At 36.5% G+C, this 26,053-nt stretch overlaps 1 protein-coding gene across 1 annotated transcript; it reads right to left on the reverse strand.

The window, feature by feature from the left end:
- Positions 1 to 222: 222 nt before the first annotated feature.
- On the reverse strand, positions 223 to 24,359 carry LOC103721287 (kinesin-like protein KIN-12B). Its single transcript, XM_089930081.1, has 16 exons — positions 23,954 to 24,359; positions 23,703 to 23,840; positions 23,494 to 23,577; positions 23,259 to 23,384; positions 23,124 to 23,183; positions 22,981 to 23,034; positions 22,798 to 22,890; positions 12,075 to 12,170; positions 11,813 to 11,958; positions 7,914 to 8,063; positions 7,699 to 7,828; positions 6,417 to 7,601; positions 6,181 to 6,279; positions 5,949 to 6,101; positions 5,028 to 5,822; positions 223 to 803 (listed from the first exon to the last, which is right to left on the reverse strand). Exons 1-16 carry the CDS (start codon positions 24,260 to 24,262, stop codon positions 495 to 497), a joined length of 3,927 nt encoding a protein of 1,308 aa, XP_089786207.1. The 5' UTR covers positions 24,263 to 24,359; the 3' UTR covers positions 223 to 494.
- Positions 24,360 to 26,053: the final 1,694 nt, after the last annotated feature.

The raw sequence follows: 26,053 nt of genomic DNA on the forward strand, positions 1-26,053 counted from the left end.
TTTCACATCATAATTGTTCATGCAAGATTAAATTAATTCTTCAAACTGCAGGAAAAGGAAAGTTGTGGTGATAAGCTTGCTGTCTATGGTAATGAATACCCCAAAATCTCCTTCCAAGTACAAATCCAAAGAATAAGAAAAAATGTGTTGGATTTCTTATGCACTTCCATATTCTGAACCAGGATAACTAGCAGATACGTGCGACAAGATTTGCAATTTACCTTAATGAATAATGGATAGTCAATTTAGAAAATTATATTCAAAATTCATACAACAATACAAAGAACTGGCTCATTTAGATCTGTTCTGATTATACAAGGCATAAATGTGACACGAGAGGTAACCTGATGGAAAATTACAACTGTTCCTCACAACCAGTGAGAGGCCAGAAATTGTGGATATAACCAATTGACATCAGGTACTATCAATACTTGAGGCGTACAACATCTTTTTTGTGATACAAACAAATGGCTGACATCTAGTTCTTTATTGCTTCAGATGTTGCACCGATCATAACCAGAAAACCATGAATTGGGATCTGTGCCTTTAGAAAATCCATTATCCCCTTCATGGCAAAGAGGTTCGAACTCCTGTATACATCGCTGATCAATGAGAGTCCCCCCTACATCATATTCGGCCGCAGCACGATCATCAAATTCTGCAGGTCTTGGAGATTCTTTTGGCAAACGTGACTCCACAAGAAACTGATTTAATAATAAAATCTCTTTTTCATAAGTCTTCTTCAAAGTATCTATCTCTTGATAGGCCTTCTCAGTCTCTTGTTCTGCCAACAACACACGCTTCTGCAAAAGAAATAGAAAGATATGGCATGTTTATCTAACAGAAATCAATGCCAACTACTGATTCAATAACAATGATATATAGCCAAAAAGCCTCCCGTTCAACTCTCCGATGAACATACGATGCCTTAATGTACTTGAACTTCCTTAACTGTCAAAGTAAACCCATACCCAGGGACACTTTAATTTATCTTTTGTTACTTTTCCACCAGGGGACTCAGTAAATAATATAAAGAAAGTCACTGTTACAAGTTTAAATTCCATCATGTTGCAACACAAAAGGCTCTTTGCAAATGATTGGGTGGTTAAGACAAGGTCCAACTTCATAATAATAATAGCGCAGCATAACAGCTATCAATTTGTGTATCCAACACTGAATTATTAAGGTTAGACAAATAAGACATTATGAGAAAAGCCCCAACACAAATTAAATTTGTAATGTTCAAACAAAAAATACCAGACTCCCAAAATTCAATATAGAATTTTCAATATCATTGACTAATTCATTTTTACAACCTAAAATAAGAACTTGAGTATGAACCTAAACAATTGCTCAGGGTGGGTGGGTGGGTGGGTGAGGGAGAGCATGAAGCCAATCAGTATGAGAAGGTGAACTCAAACACTATCATGTTAAATGCTCTGCAGTCATAAATCTTATGTGGTTGTAAACAAATTACAAACAGGTAACCAAAATAACTTCTAAACTAACAATGATAACATAACTTGGAATTATTATATTCCATACTCTACGCATAACCAGGACAATCCAGCCTTCTCTCAACTATTTCGGATCGGCTTACAGGTCCTCATTTGCCAAGCATTCCTTAGTATTTATGCCTAAAACTGCAAAAACAGTAATACAGTGCCTTATATAACTCTCAGAAGCAGAGAGAGGGGCACTATAATTCTGATTCTTTGCAGTTACCACAACAAAGAAGGTTCTCAAAAGTTATCAGCACAAATAAATATATATTATTAAGGAATCTTCCATCACATTGAAGATAACTTTATGAAACAGGACATATTTCTTATTCAACTATTCAGGAATGAGTTCAAGAAAAAAATGGGAAAATCAATTTCAGAAAAGGTGGGCAGCAGGTCAAGGTTCTACTACAATACAAAACTACACAGGAAACTGGTATTAATTTTGCTAACCAAAAATACATGGTAAATGAACTCCAAAACATATGGGTGGTTCCAGGTATATTAGATGTCGTAAATCATGATCATCCATGGTGTGGATCCTTAATTTAAAATACCCAATTGCGCTGCAAGGATTAATGTCAACAGAAAGCATCTTTGAGCAGAGTTTCGAACCTATGCATCCTCCCATTTCTATTATATGCAGGATCTGCTTGAAGGGCCAAAATTTTGGAAGTTTGTTGCATTAAGAGCATCCTCTTTCTGCCTTGTCTGCATAGTATAGTTTATGACGTCCATGTCTGTCATTCAGTCTTGGTCATGTGACCAACCCTATACTTAGGCAATTGTTTGCCGCTTTAAGTGATCTTCTTTTCTAATATTTCAGTGTAGGGCCAGCAAGCTGTCAAAGCGCTTAGCCAAAAGCAGTCCTTCATAATAAAACAATGTCTCTTACATCATATGATCTTGTTTCCTCTAGTAGTTGGGATATTTTTTATTGATGCCTTCTCAAGAGTGCTTGTTGATGCATCTAATATGAACTGGTGCTTAATTCATAATTTTGTGCCTCTACATTTATTTACTGGCTACTGATACAAGAATTATCCAGTGCTATTAACTACAGACCTGCATGAAGCTGGATAAACAGCAAGTCTAGTGGCAAATCTAGTTATACTTGAATGGAACTAATAAATTCAGTTGTTTTAGTCCCAGTCCAGAGATACGAGATCATACAATGTAAAGTATGCCAAAAGGATTTTGTCAAGATAAAAGGGTGTATATTGTTGTACGAATACATGGTAATTCAGCTTGTAGAGGCGCCAATTGCTTCCATGCACAGTACAATATGACTAAGGGCAATATGGCCATGTACTCTACTTTTTCCTTTAAATCAATGATTAACCATCCCAAGAAGCCTTGACCCTGTTTAGGATGGACTAAAGCCAACATTGCCCGTCATATTTGTTCAAAGTAAAAATCAAAGAGGCCCAATTTTTCTTTACACCACTAAAAGTAGTTTATCTCGTTTTACATTTAAGACTTACAATGGAAACTGGAGAAATTGCAGCATGACAGCTGATGCTCCTCTAAAAGATATCTCAATGCAAGAAGGCTACTTTAAGAGGGCTTCCAGATGATTCAAAGAGGGATGAGAACCATGGATGACTAAATCACAAGTCAAGTGTTGTTCAATGTGGATACATCCTATTCATATAAAGAATAATACTTATTTTGTGTATGGTTCATAATTTTGCTTAGTTGATGATCAGAATTAGATGCATGTGGATAAGAATCTCATATGTGAAAGTTACATACCCCTAGTGGCTAGTAAATGATTGGTGGATATGCAATACAGTCATACCCTAACTATAGCTATATCTCCATACCAGCCACATTGTTGTGCTTTATGCATGGTATGCCATACAGTATCCGATAGTATAGGACGTACCATATTGTATCGGTTCGGTACTAATACACAGTATGAGGGGCGTACTGATACTTAGTATTCCAAACTGGCCCTCATACCAGACGTACCAACACAGTGATAGAATGGCATCGATATGGGGCCACTGAGATGTCAATTGGGATGCTCCAAATGGACAAAATCTATCATGACTACCATGCATGCTATCATCAAGCACCATGAAAACTAGTTATCCTAGCAGGTTGGTGGAATCTTTTAACCATGAACACCATACAAAGCACCAGAAGATGAGCATCAAAGGTGCAATAGGGTCAAACCAACCAAAATAGCTTGAAGACTTAGCCCAAAAGATGTAAGGCCAAGGCTCTAGTAGGCCCATATCTAGGGTCGACTCGGGAGTTGTAACTAAAATTGTCCTGCAAGCATGTTCTACATGAGCTTATGACTAGGCCAGACTCTAAACTCGAACCAACCCAACTCAACAAAGAGTCTAGGCCTAGATTGAATCAACTAGTTACCCCTAACACTACTTTAGAAAAGGTGGAGATCGCTTAGTCCTTAAAGCGGTAATGTCCTGATCTCCATGGACCTTTTGGCTTTTGCAACATATGCAAGTAGCAAGAAGCTTTGTGGTCAGTAAACACTTTCACCTCTCTCTCTCTCTCTCTCTCTCTCTCTCTCTCTCTCTCTCTCTCTCTCTCTCTCTCTCTCTCTATATATATATATATATATATATATATATATATATATATATATATATATATATATATATATATATGTATGTATGTATGTATATATATGTATATATGTATATATATATATATATACATATATATATATATATATGTACATATGTATACATATATATACATATATATACATATATATATATACATATATATACATATGTATACATATATATACATATATATACATATACATATATATACATATGTATACATATATATACATATACATATATATACATATGTATACATATATATACATATACATATATATACATATGTATACATATATATACATATGTATACATATATACATATGTATACATATATAGACATATGTATATATATATACATACATATGTATACATATAGACATATATATATATATATATAGACATATATATATATATACACATATATACATATATACATATATATATATACACACATATATATATATATACATATATATATATATATATATGTCTATATATATATGTGTGTATATATATATATATGTATATATATATATATATATATATATCTGTGTGTGCACCTATCCCTCTATTCCCCTCTCCATACACAAACACAATCAGACATGCAAAATTGAAGCAAATTTGATGCCTTTTCCTATATGTTTCGTGCACATATGTGCATGCACAAATGCTTTAGACTACCAAAGACTTACCTAGCTGATGCCTCAAATCCTAATCATTAGGTGTATGGCTAGTTTTCCAATGTATTATTATTCCTACTCATTTCAGGCACATCTACAGTATCTTGTTTCCATCCCAAACAAGAATGATACTGCGTGCACACAAGCATGTGTAACTCTATGCATGTGCATTTGTATAATTGCATTACGGCAACAAAATTGATTGTAGCATATATTTGTGCAACTGCAAGTAAATTTACCTGAGCAATTGCAGCAGTTTCCTCTGCTTCCTTTAGCCGCACTAGCACTTCTCCTGCAGCCTGCACAGCTTCAGCAGTATCCCTAAGTTGAGCCTGAAGGCCTTTATTTTCATCCCTCCAATATCGCCTCTCTTTTTCTCTCTCTGCTCTTAAAACCGAAATTTCAGCTGCAAGGGAGTCGATGAATCTGGACTCACTTCCCTTAACCCCAGCTTTTGCTGCTGCTCTCTTTACGTCTTCAATCCCATCACTGATCTTCCGGTGCCTCCCAAGTAAAGCAATATGCTTCTCCTGAAGTTCTGCATACTGTTCCAGAATATGGGCATGACCTTGCATTGCTGTCTGCAATGCCTCTTTCAACTCTTCTGTGCATTTCTTCTCGGAATCAAGTTCTCGCTTCCACTTTTCAGCAAGAGAGCGACTTGCTTCAAGTTCACGTCTAAGCTCTTCAGAAATAGAAATCCACTTACTTTCAACTTTATCCCAATCACACATCTCCTGTTTTTGTTTCTCATCAGCACTTTCTTCAGCCAACTCGGAGATTGGACTAAGAGGTGTTGAATTGGGTTCAATTGAATCGGCCAACAGAAGCAATGGATTTGGTTTTGGGGTTGACATGGAAGAACTCATGTAATATTGCACTTGGCCCTTTAGATCTTGAATCTCTCCCATCAACACATCCCTCTCACCCATATCACAGAAGTTCCTGTACCGATCTAACTCATCTTGAACTCTTTTAAGCTCAATATTTACACGCAAAACTTCTGGATGATTCTCATATTTCTCGTTAAGAAGCTGTGTTTGCCAAAATAATGGTAGATATCAGTACAATAATTATTGATGGACATTTTCATAAAGAACCTTTGATCTGACAACTACAAACTAAAAAATTTATAAAACTGGCAGAAGAAGCTGAAATACTTTGTGTTCATTCATAAGTGAAACAAACTCCTCCTCCATGAAATCTTCTGTTGGCAAAATACCATCCATAAGACTCTCAAGGCGGGAAATTTTATCTTCACGTGTCTCTGCAATTACGGCACTGCATTCACGTTCATGCTTATATTGTTGGACCTGCAAAAGTAATGATGATGAGGAGAGTACGGCATATATTGACAAATTTAGTAACTGAAAGGTGGAAAAGGATCCCAACCAAACGATTTAACTGGGCAATTTCAGCAGCTTGCTTTGCACACTGATCTTCAACTGCCATTTCTCGCCTAATGGCACCAGCCAGCACCTTCTCCACTGCCTACAGGTCACAATAAACATTACCCTCTTTAGTACAATGTGTTGACCTGGGTCCAACAGGTCTAATGAATGTTTACAAGAAAATATGAAATAACAATATAATACAGATAATGTTTAAGCATATGCTTTTAAACCTACTTTCGGAACTTGCATCTTTTGTTTGTCTGATGACATTGATCCATCAACAAGTACTAATTGCAACTCTGTGTTGTTGCTATGTTCATCTGTAGAAGCTCCATTCTTACAACGATTACAGATAAATGTAGATAAAATTCCTGGTATTTCTGATTCTTGAACAAGTGTTTGTACACCAGCATCAACCTTAATTACTGGCCCCATTGGTTTGACATCAACAGGTCTGATAGAAAACATGAACGACGACCTCCTTAGAGCTGAACTATGCCGGTGGTTATCCATAATTTGAAGACCATGATGAAGACTGGCTGCCAAATGTTCAGTTGGTGCCAGGAATTTCTTACAGGTTTGCATGATAGAAGCATTCAATGAATTGTGATTTGAAGTGTCTGCAAAGGATAAGTTTATATCCCCCGAACGAGATTCCACATTTTCTAGTATATTGTTCTGAGATGCGGACTTAGATGATGATGTTCTGAGACTCTTCCTGCTGCGATTTTCGACTATCGGTGAGGTGCTCAATTTAGGTGACTGAAGAACGGGGGATGTCCGGCATGGCACACTAAGGCTGGATGGTGATATGATGGAATCTGGAGAACTGGAAGAAATTACGGGTGGATCTGAAACCAAAACATGTGCCTTTTCTTCCAGAGGTTTACTTTTACCAAGCATGTCATTATCTGGCAAAACCTGAATCTTTTCATCATTCATCTCTGCTGTACGACTTCCATCCAGTGGTTTGTCTACACCATCGTCAGTAGAACAATACCCTTTCCCATCCAACTTGAGGCAAACATGGCCTTGATCTATGTGCTCTAATTCACGACCTTCCAATGCATTAACTTGATAAGTGCCACTGCCAGACCCAGATATATGACCTGACTGTGTATCTCCAAGAACCATTCTATTATCAGACTTACAGAACAATACTTTCTCCTTGGAAATCTCTAACACAGCAGGTACTTTGTCTTCGGATGGCTGTAATCCTGCTTCGAAATGGGGCTTCTCAACATCATTCTCATCAATTTCCATCTCTTCATCACTGTCATCTTTGATAACAGGTAATGCTCTAGGACGGTTAAGGCTCATTCTCAAAAGATTCAAGCTCCGCCGTGCATTCCATCCAGTTGAATAACTTCCACTGCTCTCTGATTGGGTTCCGTGGGTCTTCATTCGTAGAAGTTCATCCTATTGAAAATATGTAATCATACAATTAAATCAACTGCAGGAAAACCAGATTAAATGATAACCTTTAATAAATAATGAACATATGATTGAAATCTACCTTCAGTTGGCGTATCTGCTCACGCAAGACATTAACATCATCCTGTGTTATTTCATTTACTACTGCCTTGTTTGTTATGACTTTTGCACGCTGTGCAAATCTCAAGGTACTTAATGTTTCACTCTTGCAGCTGCCATTATCAATAAATTCCTTATCAAAGAGAAAAGAGGAGCAGAAAGTGGGGGAACATATCTCCAGAGACTCTGAAACTTTACCTCTGTGAAGGGGAAATGGCACATAATATTGCTAGCTTTGCATTACCGCCAAGAGATTCCTGCAGTAAAAATGTCAGCCTGGAATCACGATATGGAATATGTCTCTGTTTTCCAGACTGTGAAACTTCTGCAAGAATATTAATCAAGTTCCTGCAACTCTCAAATAAGAAAAATCATCAAAACCAGTGTAATTTGATATATGTAGAAAAATGATCGCATATATTATATGTTAAAAAATATTTTAGATGCCTCTTTTGCTGCTACAGAGTCGTGCATTTTCTCTATAAAAGTATAGATGACCGAATTCATTCTTTGGTGAAGAAATGTCAGCTATTATGGTTCAGGTATATAAAACATTCTTTGAACATATCAATTGGGGAATGCTGATCAATATACTTTCCACATACCAATATGTTTAGTTTTACATGACAAAAAATTCATTCTTACATGCAATATAGTAAAATAAGACCAATATGGTGAATGTCAAGCTAACTGAAGTTTCCAAGAAACAAATCCACTAGCAATGAAGGTAGATGACGATAGAGTACAAACTAAAGGAGCATCCTTCCTGTGAATTCTGTAAAATATAATTTTCTAACTGTAATGGTCAGGAAGTGTTAATTACCTTACTTGGGTGAGAAGCAACAGGCAATTTAAAAGGTTCAACTAGCATATTAGTAAATAGAAGCACTTCAAAAGAATTGGCGCATGATGAGCCCTCCAAGTTTATTATAGCAAAAACAATAAATTCTAACCGTATGTAATTCCTAGCTAATATAAAAAAGGTTAACAATTCGCACATTAAGAAAGATAATCATCAAGAAAACACACAAGCAAGAAGACATTACTACCAGATAAATATACCAGCCCTACCAATTCCATTAGCAATATATACATTTTGACTTAGCTGCACCATTGTTCAAGATTTCAAGATAAACTCCCTCGACATATGTTTTAGGAGATAATCCCCTTAGCTCCTTAAATAGTGGCAACCAACACAGAACTCATACTACATTCTCAAACTCAAAGTCTCTTGCTGTCTTCTAATGATTCTAGAGATTGCAGATGTCTGAAAGAATCTAACAATTACTATACAATATATGATGCAACTAGATTCCTTGAGTATCCATGTTCTTTCATATTCCATGACTGGTCTTTTAAGCCTCATTTCCAGCAACTTAATGCGATCCCATAGTGAACCACTCTCAAAAAGAAATTTTTCATATCAATGTTAGTAGATGGATCATGATTTTGACACCATTTGCACTGATCTAGCTGGTATAACATGTGGGATCATCTAATAGCTTCAAAGGAAAGACCACTTCTTCCACATCACTGAACATAATTTTAAATCTGCTTGCCTACTCCAACTCCTCATCACCATCCAATTGGAAAGGATTCAGTTTGATTGAAGCAAGGTTTTAAGTCCTAGCAGGATAGGGGCATCCCGGCTGCCGCATCCCATTACTACGAGAAAACAAGACCAAGATGGGGTCAAGACTTCAAAACCCAGCAATGCGGGGAGAAAAGAAGAAAAAAGGAAGGAAAGATGAAGAAAAGGAAAAAGTGAAAGGAAATGAGAAGAATGAGAAGAATAAGAAGAAAAGGAAAGAAAAAAAAGAAGAAGCAAAGGAAAGAAAGGAAGGAAAGAAGGGAAAAAGGAAAGAGAAAGAAGAAGGAAGGAAAAAAGAAATAAAGGAAGGGATAAGAAAAAGAAAGAAAAAGGAAAGGAAAGAAAGGAAGGTAGAAGAGAAAAAAAAGGAAGAAAATAAAAAAGAAATAGAAAAAAAGAAAGAGAGGAAAGAAGAGGGGGGGAGAGGGGGAGGATATTGTACCGAGTTACATGACCAAGACCGCGGTCGAGGCGGAGCAGGATCGTGGGGCAAACCGTTCCATGGAGAAACCAGGACACCCCCATCCCACAGGATTTGAAACCTTGGATTGAAGAACTCACTCTTACAACATGGCACGAGCAGAATACACCCATGATGTGCAGATATATCTATTCATCATTTGTGCTTATCTTGCCAACATAGCATTTCCATTTAAGGCATCACATAAAATTTCCTTATGTATTATTTCAAATTTAGTTACTTTTTCTACATATTTATAAAGCTCAATTAGTTTTTTACCTAGATGTCCACTTTAAGGGTTTGATCTTGTATCCATTCTTGGTCTGCAACCACAATGAAAACTACCAGGTTAACAAGTGAGGATGGCCCCAATGGCCTTATGTTGCTGTTATTGCACCCAAGGTGATCTGTGTGAAGAGTCATCTACTCAATGTTTATTGTCACTGAATTTGTTAAATGAATCCAAGCATATTGTTTTACTATTCGTACACCTATTGTCTCTTATTTTTCTAAGAAATTGTGGAGTTGCATCAACATCTACAGTAAAACCTCTTTCATAGCTGTATCACTTATACAATGCCAGAATTTAGATGATGGACAATAGCATACCAAGCCATGTGGTATCGATCATGATGAAAATTTACATGCACACTACATGTAGGTGTGTCATAAGCTGACCTATTTTTGAAAATATCAATCTATTCTCCTGTATGGCAGAATAGCAATCAATACATTCAATATAGGAAGCATGCTTCAGTACCCTATCAAACTAATTAAGATTACCAGAATTACACTAATAACAATGTACTTTCCACATTCATAACTTCTCACTTTTATATATGAGCTCTCTCTCTCTTTTGTTTTGAATTTATAATCCTATAGTTGGCTAAAATGTTTCTTTTGAGGGGAAAGGGAGAGATAACCCACACGCCTTTTCACTAAAAGAGTGGAAAGACTATGCAATACAATAAAAGGAAAGAAGATAAAAGATAAAGAAAGAGGGGAAAGCACAAGAGATAAGGAACTAGTTTCACATAGTTTACAGGCAAATTCTTTAAATACCATTCTACAAATAACCAGAGTGTGTTCATCAACCACAATATGAATTTTTAATTTGATTTAGGATGCTAAATGAAATCAAATTCTTCTTTGAATGTTTAAATTGTCTCCAAAAATAAAATAAAGTAGCCTAAAAGCCAAATAAAAAAGTATTTTCTAGTTTGTCATGGCATTCATTAGGCATGTCTTTTGATAGGTGCTGCATATTTTCATGCCAACACATCACAAGCATTAACACAGTGTGGGACACACCATGAAAGACCTTGATCAATGGAAATAGATATATGATACCCTTATACTTTTTGCAGCATGTGTTTTGCCTCTACCATAGCATTATCCTTACAAATAAAGCACTCAAGGATTGTCATCACACGAAAGTAATTGATTCTCCCCAGAATTTTTTGAACCCAAACCTCGTCATCCTCTGAGTTCAGATTGTGATACCATCTCCTTACAAATCAACGTTAAGATTCACCATGTCCTATTCATATTGATATATTCATGTGGAAAATTATTCATATCATTATGTATTATATTGACTTGAGATTAAAAATTCTGTTTCATTTTTGGTTTTGCCAAGCCGAATGAACAAGTCTCGGCATTTTAAGCCAAAAAATTAAAAATCTAAATATGAACTCAAACAAATTAACAAATTAATATTGGACGAGTACTATGTGGTATTTCATTTGGTTAAAACTTCCAGAAAAAACAAAATTTTAAAACAGCATATACAATGAAAAGTGTATTATCAAAAGCTATGGCCTCATGTAATCATATATATTTGGTTATCCCATATTATTTATTTGTTGCTTTATAGAAACATTCCAACTCTTGTCTGTAGACCTGTATATGACTAAGAGGATGGAATGCGATATTATGATTCATTTGATTTCATAGAAATATATGAATGTCACTAGATTTGTCTTTTCTTCAAGTAGAGTATATGTGTAATCAGTAGAATTAAGTTCAAGAAAAATGAAATCATACCCAAGCTGTGAAAGGGAACGATTAATATTCCCTGCTTCCTTTAAACGTTCTCCTGCTGCACCAGTTTGCTTCTGTCTTTCTGATCCTGCCAAATCAACAAGGTTGATTCTGCTGGTCCTTAAACTGCTTCGCCCATCAGCCACATTCTATCAGATGTTGAAATAAAAAAAAACACATTTTTAATATTTAGTAGAATCATAACAACAAGTCGTAACTGACATTTCAAATGTTTTTCTAACCACAAAACACAAGAAGGCATTACCTTGGCTCGACATTCAACAATACAAGTAAACACACAATGTGAACGAGAACTTTCTGCATTTATACTGGTAGCACCAATCCTCCTGTTTGTCAGTCCCTGTATTTCATAGGGGCACTATAAATGAATCATGTGATTCTTAAAAAAATGCTCAATAGAAAGCTATTCTAAAAAAGGAAACAATCTGAAGCCAATCTTCTAGAATTTAGGAACTGCCTTGAGTAATCTAGGGTATAGTTGGAACTTGGAACTTACATATTACAAAAAAAAATATTTTCAACAGTAATACTCTGATCCAAAGTCTAAATAATTTAAAAAGAAGTACTTAATGTAGACTGCTCCAGATTTTAGTGAAAACTAAAAAAGATTGAAGAATATGGACATGTTTAGCAACAAGTAAATTCATAAACTATTTTCAAATACTCTCACCCGTTTTACAAAGGTAATAACACAAGTGCCAGTCACAAACTCTAAGTAAACAAAAAGCTTTAACACGTGCTGAGAATAGCATTTGTCGCAAGACTCTCTAGAGATGACTTCCCCTTTGTCTATGCACACATGTTTCCATAAAAGCACTTCAGTTAAAACTTTACAAAGTCAAACAAGCAGTTGTATAAGTTCTAAAGCCAGTTCCAAAAATTGAGAAATGTGAATTGATTTAACAAAGTTATTAGAATAATAAACAAATGAGTACCATGAAAATGTACATGTTTTTAGAACGAAGACTTCATACCAACACAGAGTTTATAATAGTCTAAATCAACTTCTTTGGACTCATCAAATAGCCCTAAAAAATTGAGATTTCCAAATTTTACTACCCAGTCATCCAATTTCAGAGTGGGGGCTCCACCCACAATTTACTAAACCATTTACACCCAATCACATCGTGTACCACCTCTAATGGGACAAAAATATCTCATTCTCATTGTTTCTTACTGCTAAATTCCCCTCCCCCCTAAATAGCACAAACTGTCCCTCCCTTTCTACACCTCACTGTGGACTATCTAATTAAATGATGTTATCCTAATTGAGTTTCAAGCACTGAGCTCAGGCTCTACCTCCCATTTACCAAGCCATTTCCACCCAATCACGTGGTTTCCCACCTATAATGGGACAAAAAATATCTCATTCACATTCTTTCTTACAGCAAAATTCCCTCGCCCCTAAAAAGCACAAATTGTCACTCCCTTTCTACATCTCACTTTTGACTATCTAATTAAATGATGCTATCCTAAGTATTGAGAGTTTCAGGCACTGGCACAAACAGGGCTCAATACCATGCATCCCTTAACTGAAAATATGGGAATAAAAGGAAATTATTGAACTAGAGGATCGAATCAACTTGAGAAATGTAGTAATGGAGACGGAAGATGAAGCCACATAAAGAGATAAAGACGTAAAAAGGCAGGAATAGAGTGAGTTATGGTGTCTTCATAATACATACTTATGAAATGATCAATCTAATAGCAAGATACAGTAACTTAATTCAACCTACATTTTAGAAGCATCTAAACGCATTTACATCTCATCTAGATGTGTTTTAAGATGGTTAGATCAATAGTTATGATTAATAATATGGATCTATTCACATGGACTGCTATACCAATACCATTCATTTGGTTTCTAACTGTTTTAATGATTGATCATATAAAATTACTATTTTATCAGCCATCGTATAATTTGAATCAATATATAGGAAAGGGTTTTCATAGAGGTACCAAAAGACACATACCTACAAGCACAAGGTTTTTATATTTACATCAAGGCAACATGCAGACATACACATACATGTATGTATATAGACATAGATACATATTTACATAAACATAAATACATATTACATACACACACATACATATATACATACATGCATATAAGCTTATAGATGTTCCCTACAAATGACTTTAATCCCTTAATTTCTGCAGTTGATCATTTATGCACCAGAAAAAGCAAGGGTCTTGAGTACTTTCACTCGCAATTGATACATGTGATTATCTAATAATTTCGCAATCAACAAGGAAATGAATGAAAACTATATTAAAATTATGGGGAAAATACCAGAAAACATAGCAACAAGGTTTTGTTGTACCAACACAACAAATTTATACATATATTGACATATGTCAATGCTCTATGTATCGTCAACGGACACGCACCTAGAAATTGCTATGTTGCAATTTTATATTTCAAAATAATGTTATAAAAGAAAATAAGAAGATTGAAAAAGCCTTGCCTATGTTCAAGCGTATGATTAACCTTGCCCTAAGAACGTGATTTGTCTCCTAAGTGCCGGACTGTAGCGATCTCATCCCTAAGGTACAACAACCCGGCTTAGCCCGATGCTTCTCTAACATGCACGATTGCTGGGAGGCTAAATCCAATCAACTCCTTCAGTTGCCCAGAAGAGAAACAAAATGAAGAAAAGGAGTGGGAAGAAAATAGAATGAGAGAGTGGAAAAGGGAGAGTCACTATAACATGAAAGTATAGAGTACAAAGATGGAAGTGTATAACACGATGCATCGCACCTGTATCCCTCCTCGCCTCACCACATGACGCACATGTGTATGTGCATGACTGGCTGGCCGACGTGAGTGCGTGGGTGAGCATGGTCACCAACCCAAGCCCAATCTCCTTGAAGCCCAACTTGGGCTTCTAAGGATAGGATTTCTGTAAAAGCAAGAGAACTTGCAATTACATTTCCAATGTGAAACTACAAAGAAAGTATTTTAAAGCTTTCAAAATAACAAGAAAGTAGAAGATAGAGACCCGTTTAAAATTTAAATCTTTTCAAAATTTAAAAATTCCAACAATTCAGAACAAAGATTTAAAGTTTTAAGAAAAATATAAATAGAAATATTTGGGCAACTTATATCGTGCAATGGGAGAGGTGTCTTGTAGACGTAAACCTTATTTAGTATTAATTATATCCATTTGAAGAAACCGTGGTGGATTAGACTTTGAATTAAATCTTTTTTTCTCAGACTTCTACATATCACACACATAATACGGATCAATTAGATTTTTATATGGTCAGCGCGAATTAAAGGCCTTGCGCTTAGTACCTTGATTTTTCATGAGAATTTATCAAGGTTAGCCCAAACCCCTAGTCATTGCGTGTACAACTATTCTCACATAGGTGAGTCCTCTAGAGGATACTTGTGATCTAATACCCTGCAGACTCTCTACTTTAAGAGTATAACTCAAAACCTTTCAAGTTTACTTTACACTGATATGAGTACTCATCATAAGGATGGGAGGAGATATACTTGAGAATGTGCTTAGACACGATCACTCAATCAACTTCGTTTCTACCACATTGAATATCTTTCATGAAATCTCCAATCATAAAGATTATCCACTACTGCTAACCAAATAATAGGCTTAAGCCCCATCCCCCTCAATGATTCTAAAACTCCGCTCCTAGATAAAATCTTGGTTAATTGAACTGCCAAGTTTTTCAAAGACTTAACAAATTTCATAAAAAATACATAATTCCTTTTGAGTTGTCTTTAAATTTATGACGAAGCTAGATATGCCGATTCATCTTTTTATTAGTACTTTTTTGATCCGTCAATTATATCACAATCTTATTATCAAAATGGATTGATATGGTCGGAACTGGCTTAGGTACTAAAGGTAGCTCTGAGATAAGATTTTTAATCAATTCTGCCTAAGTATAGATGGTATCCAGAGCAATCAACTCAGCCTCAATAGTGCTCCGGGATATAATAGTTTTCCTAGATGATCCCCAAGCTATGGGGACACCATCGAGAAGAAGATATCCAATAGTTAATTTCAGATCAAGAGAAACAATAATCCAACTTGCATCACTGTAACTCTCAACCACCTCAAGGTATCCAGTATATAAGAGAGAGATCGAGGGTTCCCTTAAGATATCGGAATACCCTCTCAAGCTGTCTAATGAGATTGATTTGGATTTTGGGTGTACCTACTTAGTCTTCCTATAGCATAGACAATATCAAATCTTATCATATTTGTCACATATAGGAGAGATCATATGATTTGGGAGTATCTTAATTGATCAATTGGTTCACCTATTTTTTTTTAGGATGAATACTATGATCATAGGGGGTAGATTACCAATTTCTGATCAGAGTATCCAAACTTTTCAATTATTTTCAAAATGGAATGAGTAAGGAAAAGAGATTTCCCTTCAGAAGATTTGATCAACTTCATCCCTAGTAACATCAGTTTCATCTGAGTCTTTCATATTAAAGTTATTTGAAAGGAATTGATTGATCTTAAATATAATTTTTAGAAAAGTTTCAATGATTAGAATACCATCAACCTACAAGCAAAGGATCATAGAATCATCGTTGATGACTTTAGAATAGACACATTTGTCATGATCATTAATGGTGAAACCAAACGATAAGATAGTTTTATCAAACTTTTAATCCATTATTAAGGTGCATGTTTTAGACCGTATAAGGACTTACAAGGTTGCATACTTTGTTCTCTTATCCCTTCACAATGAATCCTTCAGGCTGTCCATGTAGATGTTTTCATCTAAACCTCCAATTAGTAACGCATTTTTCACATCCATTTGGTGAATTTTTAACTTATGGATGGAAGTAATGGCAAGAAGGGACCTAAGGGTTGTGATTCTTGCTACAGGAGATAGGTATCAAAAAAAATCTAAGCCTTTTTTCTGGCTATACCCCTTAGCCACTAATCTAACTTTATACTTTTCTATTGACCCATCAAGTTCAAGCTACTTATGGAATACCCACTTATGACCTAATAGTTCACTACCTGAAGAAGGTCAGTTAGGATCTAGGTTTGGTTTTGGAATATAGAGTTGAATTCAAAGTTTGTCTTTCTTCCAAAACGGGACATAAGGTAAAGACATTGCCTCTGCATAACTAGAAGGTTCACCCTCTACAAGGAAAGTAAAAATTCTTCACCAAGGTCCTTTTCTTTCCTTGTCCTTGTGCTCCTAGATTCTGAAGGTTCATCACCAGAGTTATAACTTTTTCTCTTTTTCAATTCATAAGAGAAGTTGGTTTTTAGAATGGAAGATAGTTTTTAAATAAGTAGCAAGTCTAGCCTCTATTAAAGTATTATTAGAGATGTCACTTATCACAAAATTTATTACTAGAAATCTATTGGTGTTACCATCTAAGGAATACCCTAACAAAATTGCATCTATGGTTTTAGGTCCAATTTTTCTTTTTTTAGGTTCTGGTATACCTATCTTAGCTAGACATTCCTATATTTTGAGATAATCTAATCTAAGAATTCTACTCTTGTAGAGTTCAAAAGGTATTTTATTGCGATCCTTAAAAGGTATTCTATTTATGATGCAACAGGCTGCTAAGAAAGCTTCTCCCACAAGTTCTCAGGTGCAGCTGAACTGATTAATATTGAGTTCAAGGTCATTAGGGTATGGTTTTTCCATTTCACTACACCATTGAACTGCAAAGAGTAAGCAGGAGTTACCACATGAATGATCCAATGTTTTTGGTAAAATAGGGCCATCTCATTCAAGGTATGTTCGCCACCTCGATCAGACCTAAGTCAAAATTAAGAATTTTTTAGTTTGGATTTCAGCTTCAGCCTCAAAGATTTTGAACCTATCTAAAACTTTATTTTTAGATCTAATTAGATATATGAAATGATTACCTCCCCATGTTGGTAGTTTGGTAAGAGCCATACAACACTATGAACAAGATCAACAAAGTTAGAACTTCTATAGACTGATTTGAAAAATTTACGGGTACCTTTGCCTTAAACGCAGATTTCACACTTGATCTTTTTCTCCATATGGATCTTGGGAATCAGATTTAAGTTAGTCAAAAATTGCATCCAATCAAAATTCACATGACCAACCCTACCATGCCAAATATTAGAAGATTCAAGTTTGAAAACAAAAGATGGGAACTACACTTAATTCGAATAGGCCTTTAGATACAAAACCTTTTCCAATAAAAACATTATTACAAGTGATTGCAAGCTTATTTGATTCTAATACTATTTTATAACCTCCAAATATAAGACGAGATCCACCGATTAGGTTCCTCCTAACGTTGAAGATGTATAACACTTCATGAAAAATTAGGACTTTCATAAGTCATCTTCAAGTACACTCGACCTCTTCCCAACACTTGTGCTATTGAATCATTCCTAAACAGTACACCTCCTCCACTTGATTCTTGAAAGGTGTAGAACTAGGAGCGATCAAAATATATATATACATTAGCTCCAAAATCAAGCCACCAATCACAAGATGAATGACAGAGAATACCAAAGGATTTTGATTTTTAACCTGAAGGAAGGTCCAGCACCATCTTTGACCATGTTCACTTGAGATTTAGTAGCTCCCAACATTGACGGTACCATCTCAAACTGCCCAATTCAGGACGTACCGAGCAGTACTAGAGACAGACCAGGATAGTTCCAGCCTTCAGGTCAGAAAACCGAGGGAGAGGGGAAAAAAAGAAAGGAAAAGAAAGAGGGAGGGATAGGCAGATGGAGGGAGAGAGAGAGAGGGGGCAGTGGTAAGCGAAGGCTGCCGAAATGGGGCCGAGGGAGGGGGAGAGAGCCCTCTCTCCGCCGTCCACTCCCCACTCTTACCCTCCCTTCCTCTCCCTCTCCCTTTCTCTCTCCCTCCCTCCCTCTCTTTTCCTCTCTCCCTTCCCTCTTCCCCACCCTTGCCGGATTTCCTATCAATTCATGCTGGAACGACATGGCACGAAGGCAACACCATAACGTATTACCAACCTACCAGCATAGGTATCGATTCTGGAAATGCAAATAGGAAGTGCTCCTTTCTTCAATGGTTTAATCTTCCTATAATAGCAGTCCTTTGCCATATGATTGATCCATCCACATTTGAAGCAGAAGGTCTTCTTCTCTTTTAGCTTTTGATTGGGACAGTTTTAATATTTAGAAGGTTTGGAGGAAAAGAATTGGTTTGATGGATCTTAGGATTTTTCCTTTCTAAAGGTTTCCCTCAGGTTATGAAATGGGTATGAGTGGATTAGGTCTGAGTGGATCTTGAATCCAAGATCAGATTTGGGTTTGAGCTTAAGTTGGTGCTCTTCTTCAATTCTAATAGAGTTAATGACCTCCGTCAGGGTGAAGTCATCTTGCTTATGACTTGACTCATAAGAAAAACTCAACCAGCATGGAGGGAGAGAATCGGCTAAAGCTTGAACCTTATAACTTCTAGAAAATTTTCAACCAATCACCCCAGTCTTTCTAACAAGACATTGTAATTCATAGATCTAGACATTAAGGGATTTGGATTTCACCATGACATACTTACGGAACTTAAATACGGTGAACTAATAGAGACCGGAATCATCTATTCCATATTCCACCTCAAGAGCATCCCAAAGCTCCTTAGCCAACTTGGTGAGAAGGTACACATCATATAAAGAATCGAAAAGGGAACTAAGGGTCCTACGGCAACAATGGAAATCAATCTCTTAAGAGGTTTTAAAATGGGAGCTAGTGGATCCAAATTCTTAAGAACTAGGAGAGATGGAGATTGAAAACTTAATCCGAAAGGTGAATTCAAATCAAGAAACTCTATGGCAGAAAACAAGCCTAATGTAGTGAGCCAATATTTTACTTGGTTCCACCACCTTCTAAAGCAAGAATCATTAAATTTCTCAGGTTTGAAAGCACTATGATCGTCAAAAAAAGCCATATTATGAAGTTTTAGTTGATTAATTCATTCTGCAACCACAAGTTTCAAGGGGTTTAGCCCTATATGTTCAAATAATTCATTTATGGCTAGGTTTATGAAATAAATGCAATAAAGAGTAATAATAACAGCAAAATTAAATAATTGCACTAAAACATGTGACAAATAAAATTAATTTTTAATTTCTGCACAGCTTTCAAAGCAGAAAGAAAGAATTTTTTATTAATTTGCTATTTTAGAAACCTTAGCACAAATTTTTTAAGAAGCAGAAAAAAGTTATATTTAATAATTTCTACACATATTTTAAAGCTGCAAAAATATTATATTTTGCACTATTTTCAGAGGAATATTGTTTTTCTTGAGGTTGTTTTGTAACATGATTCGTATCGTTTTGAAAAGGAGAAATAATTTCAAATCTAGACAATATGAATTTCAAGTGGTACTTGAATAAGCAAATACAACAGTTTCTAGATTTATGAAGACTCACGTTCTTAGATTGTTGGCGGAAATGCACCTAGAAATTGCTATGTTGCAATTTTATAATTTCAAAATAATATTATAAAAGAAAATTCTATAAGAGGAAATTCAGAAGATTGAAAAGGTTGTGCCTCTACCAAGGCGTATGATTAACACTACCCTAAAACATGATTCGCCTCCTACGTAAGGATCTGCAGCGATTGCGTCCGCAAGGTACAAAAACCCAACTCATCCCAATCCTCCTCTCATGAGCACGATCGCTAGGAGGCTAGACTTAATCAACTCCTTCAATTGCTTTGTAGAAGAAAAATAGAATGAAGAAAAGAAGTACAAAGAAAACAAAATGCCGGAGTGGAAAAGGGAGTCTCTATAACAAGGAAGTATAAAGTATAAAGATGGAAGTGTGCTTGTGTGCTCTATTCTGGGCCCTGGACCCAAAGCCTATTTATAGACTATGTCCGGATGACCGAGGCAATGCGATGGCACCGAAGATACGTGACATTTCGAAAATACCGTATCTCTTCGGAAACCAACATATACTTCCAAGGCGACATAACACTTTGAAATAAAGCATCTAGGAAAAAGAGTACGCGTTACGCGACGTGTCATGCCCGGCCCCCCTTCGCCACGCACTGCATAAATGCATCTCACAATTGGCCAGCTGCGCCGAGATGAGCACATGCATGTGGTCACCAACCCAATCTCCTTAAAGCCCAACTTGGGCTTCTAAAAATAGAATTTCTATAAAAGCAAGAGAACTTACTTTTACATTTCCAATGTAAAACTAAAAAGAAAGAATTTTAAAGCTTTTGAAATAACAAGAAAGTAGGGAATAAGGTTCCATCTAAAATTTAAATCTTTTCGAAATTTTCAAATTCGAACATGTTTTACTTTGGAAAACAAGAGATTTCCAATGCACATAGCAGTGGCAATTTCTAACCCAACCTGTTTACCATACACAACCCATCTAACCTAACCTATTGGGTTCACAAGTCGGGTATGGGTCAGCCAATCCCAACCCGCCAGTTGGTCAAGTCGGGTCTAGATCAAGGCCTCTCGACCTACCAGGCCTTATAATGATTAATATTAAAATATATTGTTCCATTAATTTTAAGTAGTTAGGCGAACATTATTTATTGGATAAATGATCCAATTGCCCAAACATTATTACATTAATCCAAGGTAGGAGTAGAATTGGAGATGACCAAACAATAGCAGCATTAATCCAACTAATGGTATTGACTTGGGACTTGGGCGCATGGAGAGATCCCCAGTCCTACCCAACTCTCCTCATTCTTCTCCATCTCATCCTTTCTCCTCGTCTCCTATCTTCACAATCACGAGCGCCATGTCTCTCGCTTCTTCGTCTCATCATCTCCTCCCATCTCCATGATCACATGCCCCACATCTCTCCCTGAGACACCTTCCAATGCACGAGGTCTTTCGTTGGCAATAACACCACCTTGCTGGTGTGGAGGTATGAGAGGAGATGTGGCAGATCCAAGAGCAGGTCCAACCAACAAACGACCTCAACGATGTCAAGTGCGACGCCATCCACATGGACATCACTAGTGATCGTGACTGGGACCCCCACCCCTTCAAGATGTTTGATGCCATGCACATTGAATGGCAAATATTCAAGGATCTCATCACCAAGACCATCGATGACCTCACCGAGCTCTCCTCCAAACCCTCCTCGCTCCACTGCAATCTCATCTTCTAATTTCCCTTTCATTTCTTTATTTTAATTAAAATATTTCCAATGAGTTATTCTGACTATTGGAAACTGGTGCAAAAATTCTGATGTAACAGATTGCAAGTCAACAGGCCAGCTATGGATCAGCAAGTTGGCTACAGGTTAGGTCAGGGTTCTGTTCAGGCCCTATAAACCTTGATATATATCACCTTAACCTTGCCCATTGATTGCCACCCTATATGCACGTCACTATTGCAATTATGAATATAGTCTACAGATAGAGGAACTTGAGGGTGTCATCAATGTAATAGACTTGAGATCAATTAAATAAAGATGTGTTTCCAATGTACGACACAAAAATTGGATAGCAATGAGATTTCATGATAAATAAATTTTGGTGCAGCACAGGCTAGAGAAATCATGATTTAGCTGGTTGTCTCAGATTGAACTAAACAGCCATGAAGGAAGAGCAATAAAAAAGAACATGAAGTTAACAAAGACCCTATTTGGATGGCGGACACTGCTGGCCATGGATCAGCAGGAGGTCCACTCTAGAGATGTAAAAGGATAGAGGAAAACTTGTTGCAGACTGATACTTAAAACAGAAAAAAAAAAGACAGAGAAAAAAATATAGAAATAAAATCCAAATGGTCAATATCCCAAATTTACAGAGCATTACATGTTCTCTGCAAACAAATATATGAAATAAATTATGCAAAATATGCAAACAAATATTGTTTTTAAACTTACCTATCATGTCAGCTTTATGCAAATTGTTGAAGAAAACTCATTAAGTTACTTGAATGTAATAAATGGAAAAGGAAGAACTACATCATATAACTTCAAAGAATCATGATAGATATCCCAATAAATGCACCTTTGTCAGTAGTTGGATTACATCATTCACTGTACACACATACTCCTCTGTCAAGCAGTCAACATATACGCCAGTTCTTACATCTTCTCTAATCTGAAAAACATCAGCCAAATCATCAAAAACATAAGAGAATGTGACAGCTAAGGGAGGACAAAACAGATGAACACTAAAGCTATTTTTTACCAGAAGATTCCTCTGAGTAGGGTCCAACAGGTCGGTGATTTGCTCATTGTAAATCTGTAAACATATGAATCAGTTGCATTACAGATTAGCATAGTAGCCTAGCAAAAAATGCTTGCATTCCAAAGTATTATCACCACACTTGCCTCCAAAAACGAACAGCGGCATTGATAATTCAGCTGATTGTCAGAGTGCTTGGCTTGCTCCTAGAACCAATTATGAATGTGTAAGTACGGACAAATTAAGTACCCTACTTAGCAAAACATTCAAGAGCTACCCACTTCATCAATCCGGGAAAAGAGCTGCTCAAAGACTCGGGGAGTCAATCCTCGCTCATTGCTTGATGAAGCATCTTCTGACAAAGCGCTCGGAGGCCCCCACATCGTATATGTTTTGCCACTGCCGGTCTTTTTCCAACATATCAAGTTCAGATGACTAATTAATGTTCTTGGCATTAAATTCCACCAAAATACAAAGAAATTGCAAAACAAATGAAGTCAAGGAAGCTTTGGGTACCTGTCCGTATGCAAATATGGAACTGTTGAACCCAGCCAGGCAGTTCTCCACCAATGGAAGTCCAACAAGATGGAAAATATCTTCCTAAAACATAAATCAAGAAGCAAATGAGGGCGTATCTTGAAAGATATATTGATAAAACTTAAAACTGACAAAAGCATACAAACTTTACTGTTCAGAATCGATAACAAATCAAAAGAAAAACTCACCTGTGTGGATCTGGAGTCAGCAACCGAATCAAAGGTGAAGGCATGATCAAGGATCGAAATAGAGTTTGGTGAAATCTTCTGTACAATTAGAGCCCCTTCTTCCTCCTCCTTGTTCAGAGGCCGCATTCGCACTATCACCTGATAACCAACAAAATAATCAACGGAGAAGACAGCAGAAAAGGGGAACCATCAAGAAAAACCTCCCAGTTTTCCAACCTAGGGTTCAAGAAGCCTCTAAAGAAGCGGCGTACCTGAACACCAGAATCCGAGGCCATGGAGGCCGGAACCCCATTTTCGGGTAGGGTTTCCAAGCTTAGCTTCCGCTTAAGAGGGTTGCCGCCATGGTTCGAGGAGAGCGGCGGCCGCGGGGGGAGTGGGCTCCGATTCTTCGTGGCGAGGGTCTTTCCGGCGACCGAAGGCGACCGGAAGGGGGACGATTCCGGTGGGGTGGGGCCGGGGTCGACGTTCTCCTTGGGAATTCGCGGCGGCCGGTGCTTATGAGGAGTTAGGGTTTCGGATGGTGGAACCCTTGCGCTCCTCTGGTGCGAGTGGGCCTTCATCAGAGATCAAGAGGTGGCGCGCCGGTGAGAGGTGGAGATCGGAACCCTAGGAGAGGGGAGGGAGGGAGGGACGGCGAGAGAGAGAGAGAGAGACGTTGGGATGGGGGAGGAAGGAGAGGGACTGGGATTTGAAATGGGGAAGGGTAGAATGGTCATTTTAGGATTTATTATTTTGGAATTTATTGATGGGGATTTGAATTTTGAGTCAGATTACCCGCGGAGGAGTTTGACGCGAGGATAGTATGTGGTTTGAGGATTCATCAGGGCCGTCCAGTAGTTCATCATATCGATATCTAGCGATGGGAATGGACCTGATGTTGACCCTACTTTGTCATGGTTGTAGATCCCAATGAAACTTTTATCCAATCAATGGGTATATTAGAAGGGTAAAATTTTGAAATAATGGCAACTTTAAAAAACAATATTATGTGAATGGTCAAACCTAAGAGGGATAACATAAAAGGTTTTTATCCGATCTACATGCCAATATTCATTGAGTTTACTGGAATCATACATCTAAGAAGTTAAGTTTTCCTAATTATTGTTCCCAAACTAATGTTTGACAAATGACTCGCATATGGAAGCATGCTTGTATGGCTATGATCTCCCATCAATGCATATAATGGTTATGATCCTCCTTCACAATCTTTATTAGGAAAGGATGGAAAACTATGATTCCGCCGATCAATAGAGGTTTAATAGTCAGCTTTGATAACAAAATTTTAAATTAGAATACATGATGTGTGCACTTGTATAGAAGGGATGAATATTTGATAGTTTGTCAGAGATATATCACTCGGGAGAGTACTTGATTAATCTTCTAATTTCATCTACTATCAACCATGTATATAATTTTAATTATAAGAGATGGAATATTGATAAATGGTTGTGATTCCATCAACCAAATGTATATAACATTTTGTTATTTAAATAAATTGATAAGTGCACATTCGGTTTTAATTTTATTTGCCCATAAAAGTGTTATTTTAAGAAAGTATAGATGCCTATAGTGAGATACAAGGGACACATTTACTTTGAGTGAGATTTTGACTTATAAACAAAAAGTAGTAGTGTTGTTTTTTCCACTTCAAGCAAAAGATAGCCTAATCATCACCTCCTTATCGGTGCTTATTTACACTCTTAATAAATAAAGAAAAAAATAGAGTAAGAAGTATTGAAAAGCCTTTATAATTATATATAGAGATAAATTATGAAATATTGCTCATCTATAGCAATTTTTATTAGCAATGATTATAGAGGAAGTTCGAAGGATATAGCTTTGCATCATCAGTCAAGTCCAAAAATCCGTTAGTAGGATATATGCTTTTAAACACTTATGTGCACAAATATTTATAACTAATTAGTGATGAAAATAGAAACATAAAAAACCTCTATCACACCTCATTTAAGATTTCTCTTATAAAAATTTACAAAAAAAAGTCTAACTTTTAAAAAAAAAAGTCATTTCATCTAGGATTACATCCAACTTAGTTTTTGAGATATACTATCAAACGAGAATTAAGATCATAATTTCTCTAGGTATAAATTTGCCCAAGAGTTTGTACACCTTGAGGTTTAAGTTTCCTTCTCTTCTTTAAATAAAATAAACTTGTTTTTGCTCATTTCAATTGTTTAAAAGAAGAGTTTAAAAACAAGACAAATATCCCCTTTGGTTTTTTAAATAAACGTAGGTCTCATTCATATTCCTCTTGGTGACTGCAGCAATATTTACATCAAGGTTTTTAAGGAATTGTGATATCCATGTCCCAATATTGAAGAACAAGTCGATTT

Source organism: Phoenix dactylifera, chromosome 4 (assembly GCF_051530095.1).
Source record: "Phoenix dactylifera cultivar Ajwa chromosome 4, Ajwa_hap1_PhDact_Kaust_v1.1, whole genome shotgun sequence".
NCBI lineage: Eukaryota > Viridiplantae > Streptophyta > Magnoliopsida > Arecales > Arecaceae > Phoenix > Phoenix dactylifera.

Bases quoted from the DNA above. Each gene is read 5' to 3' on its own strand.
- LOC103721287 (XM_089930081.1), bottom strand. From the start codon at position 24,262: ATGAAGGCCCACTCGCACCAGAGGAGCGCAAGGGTTCCACCATCCGAA. The intron at 7,829-7,913 runs GTAAAGTTTCAG...TGATAATGGCAG, and splicing joins GCCATTTCCCCTTCACAGAG to CTGCAAGAGTGAAACATTAA. The intron at 5,823-5,948 runs GTATTTCAGCTT...TGGCAAACACAG, and splicing joins CACTTATGAATGAACACAAA to CTTCTTAACGAGAAATATGA.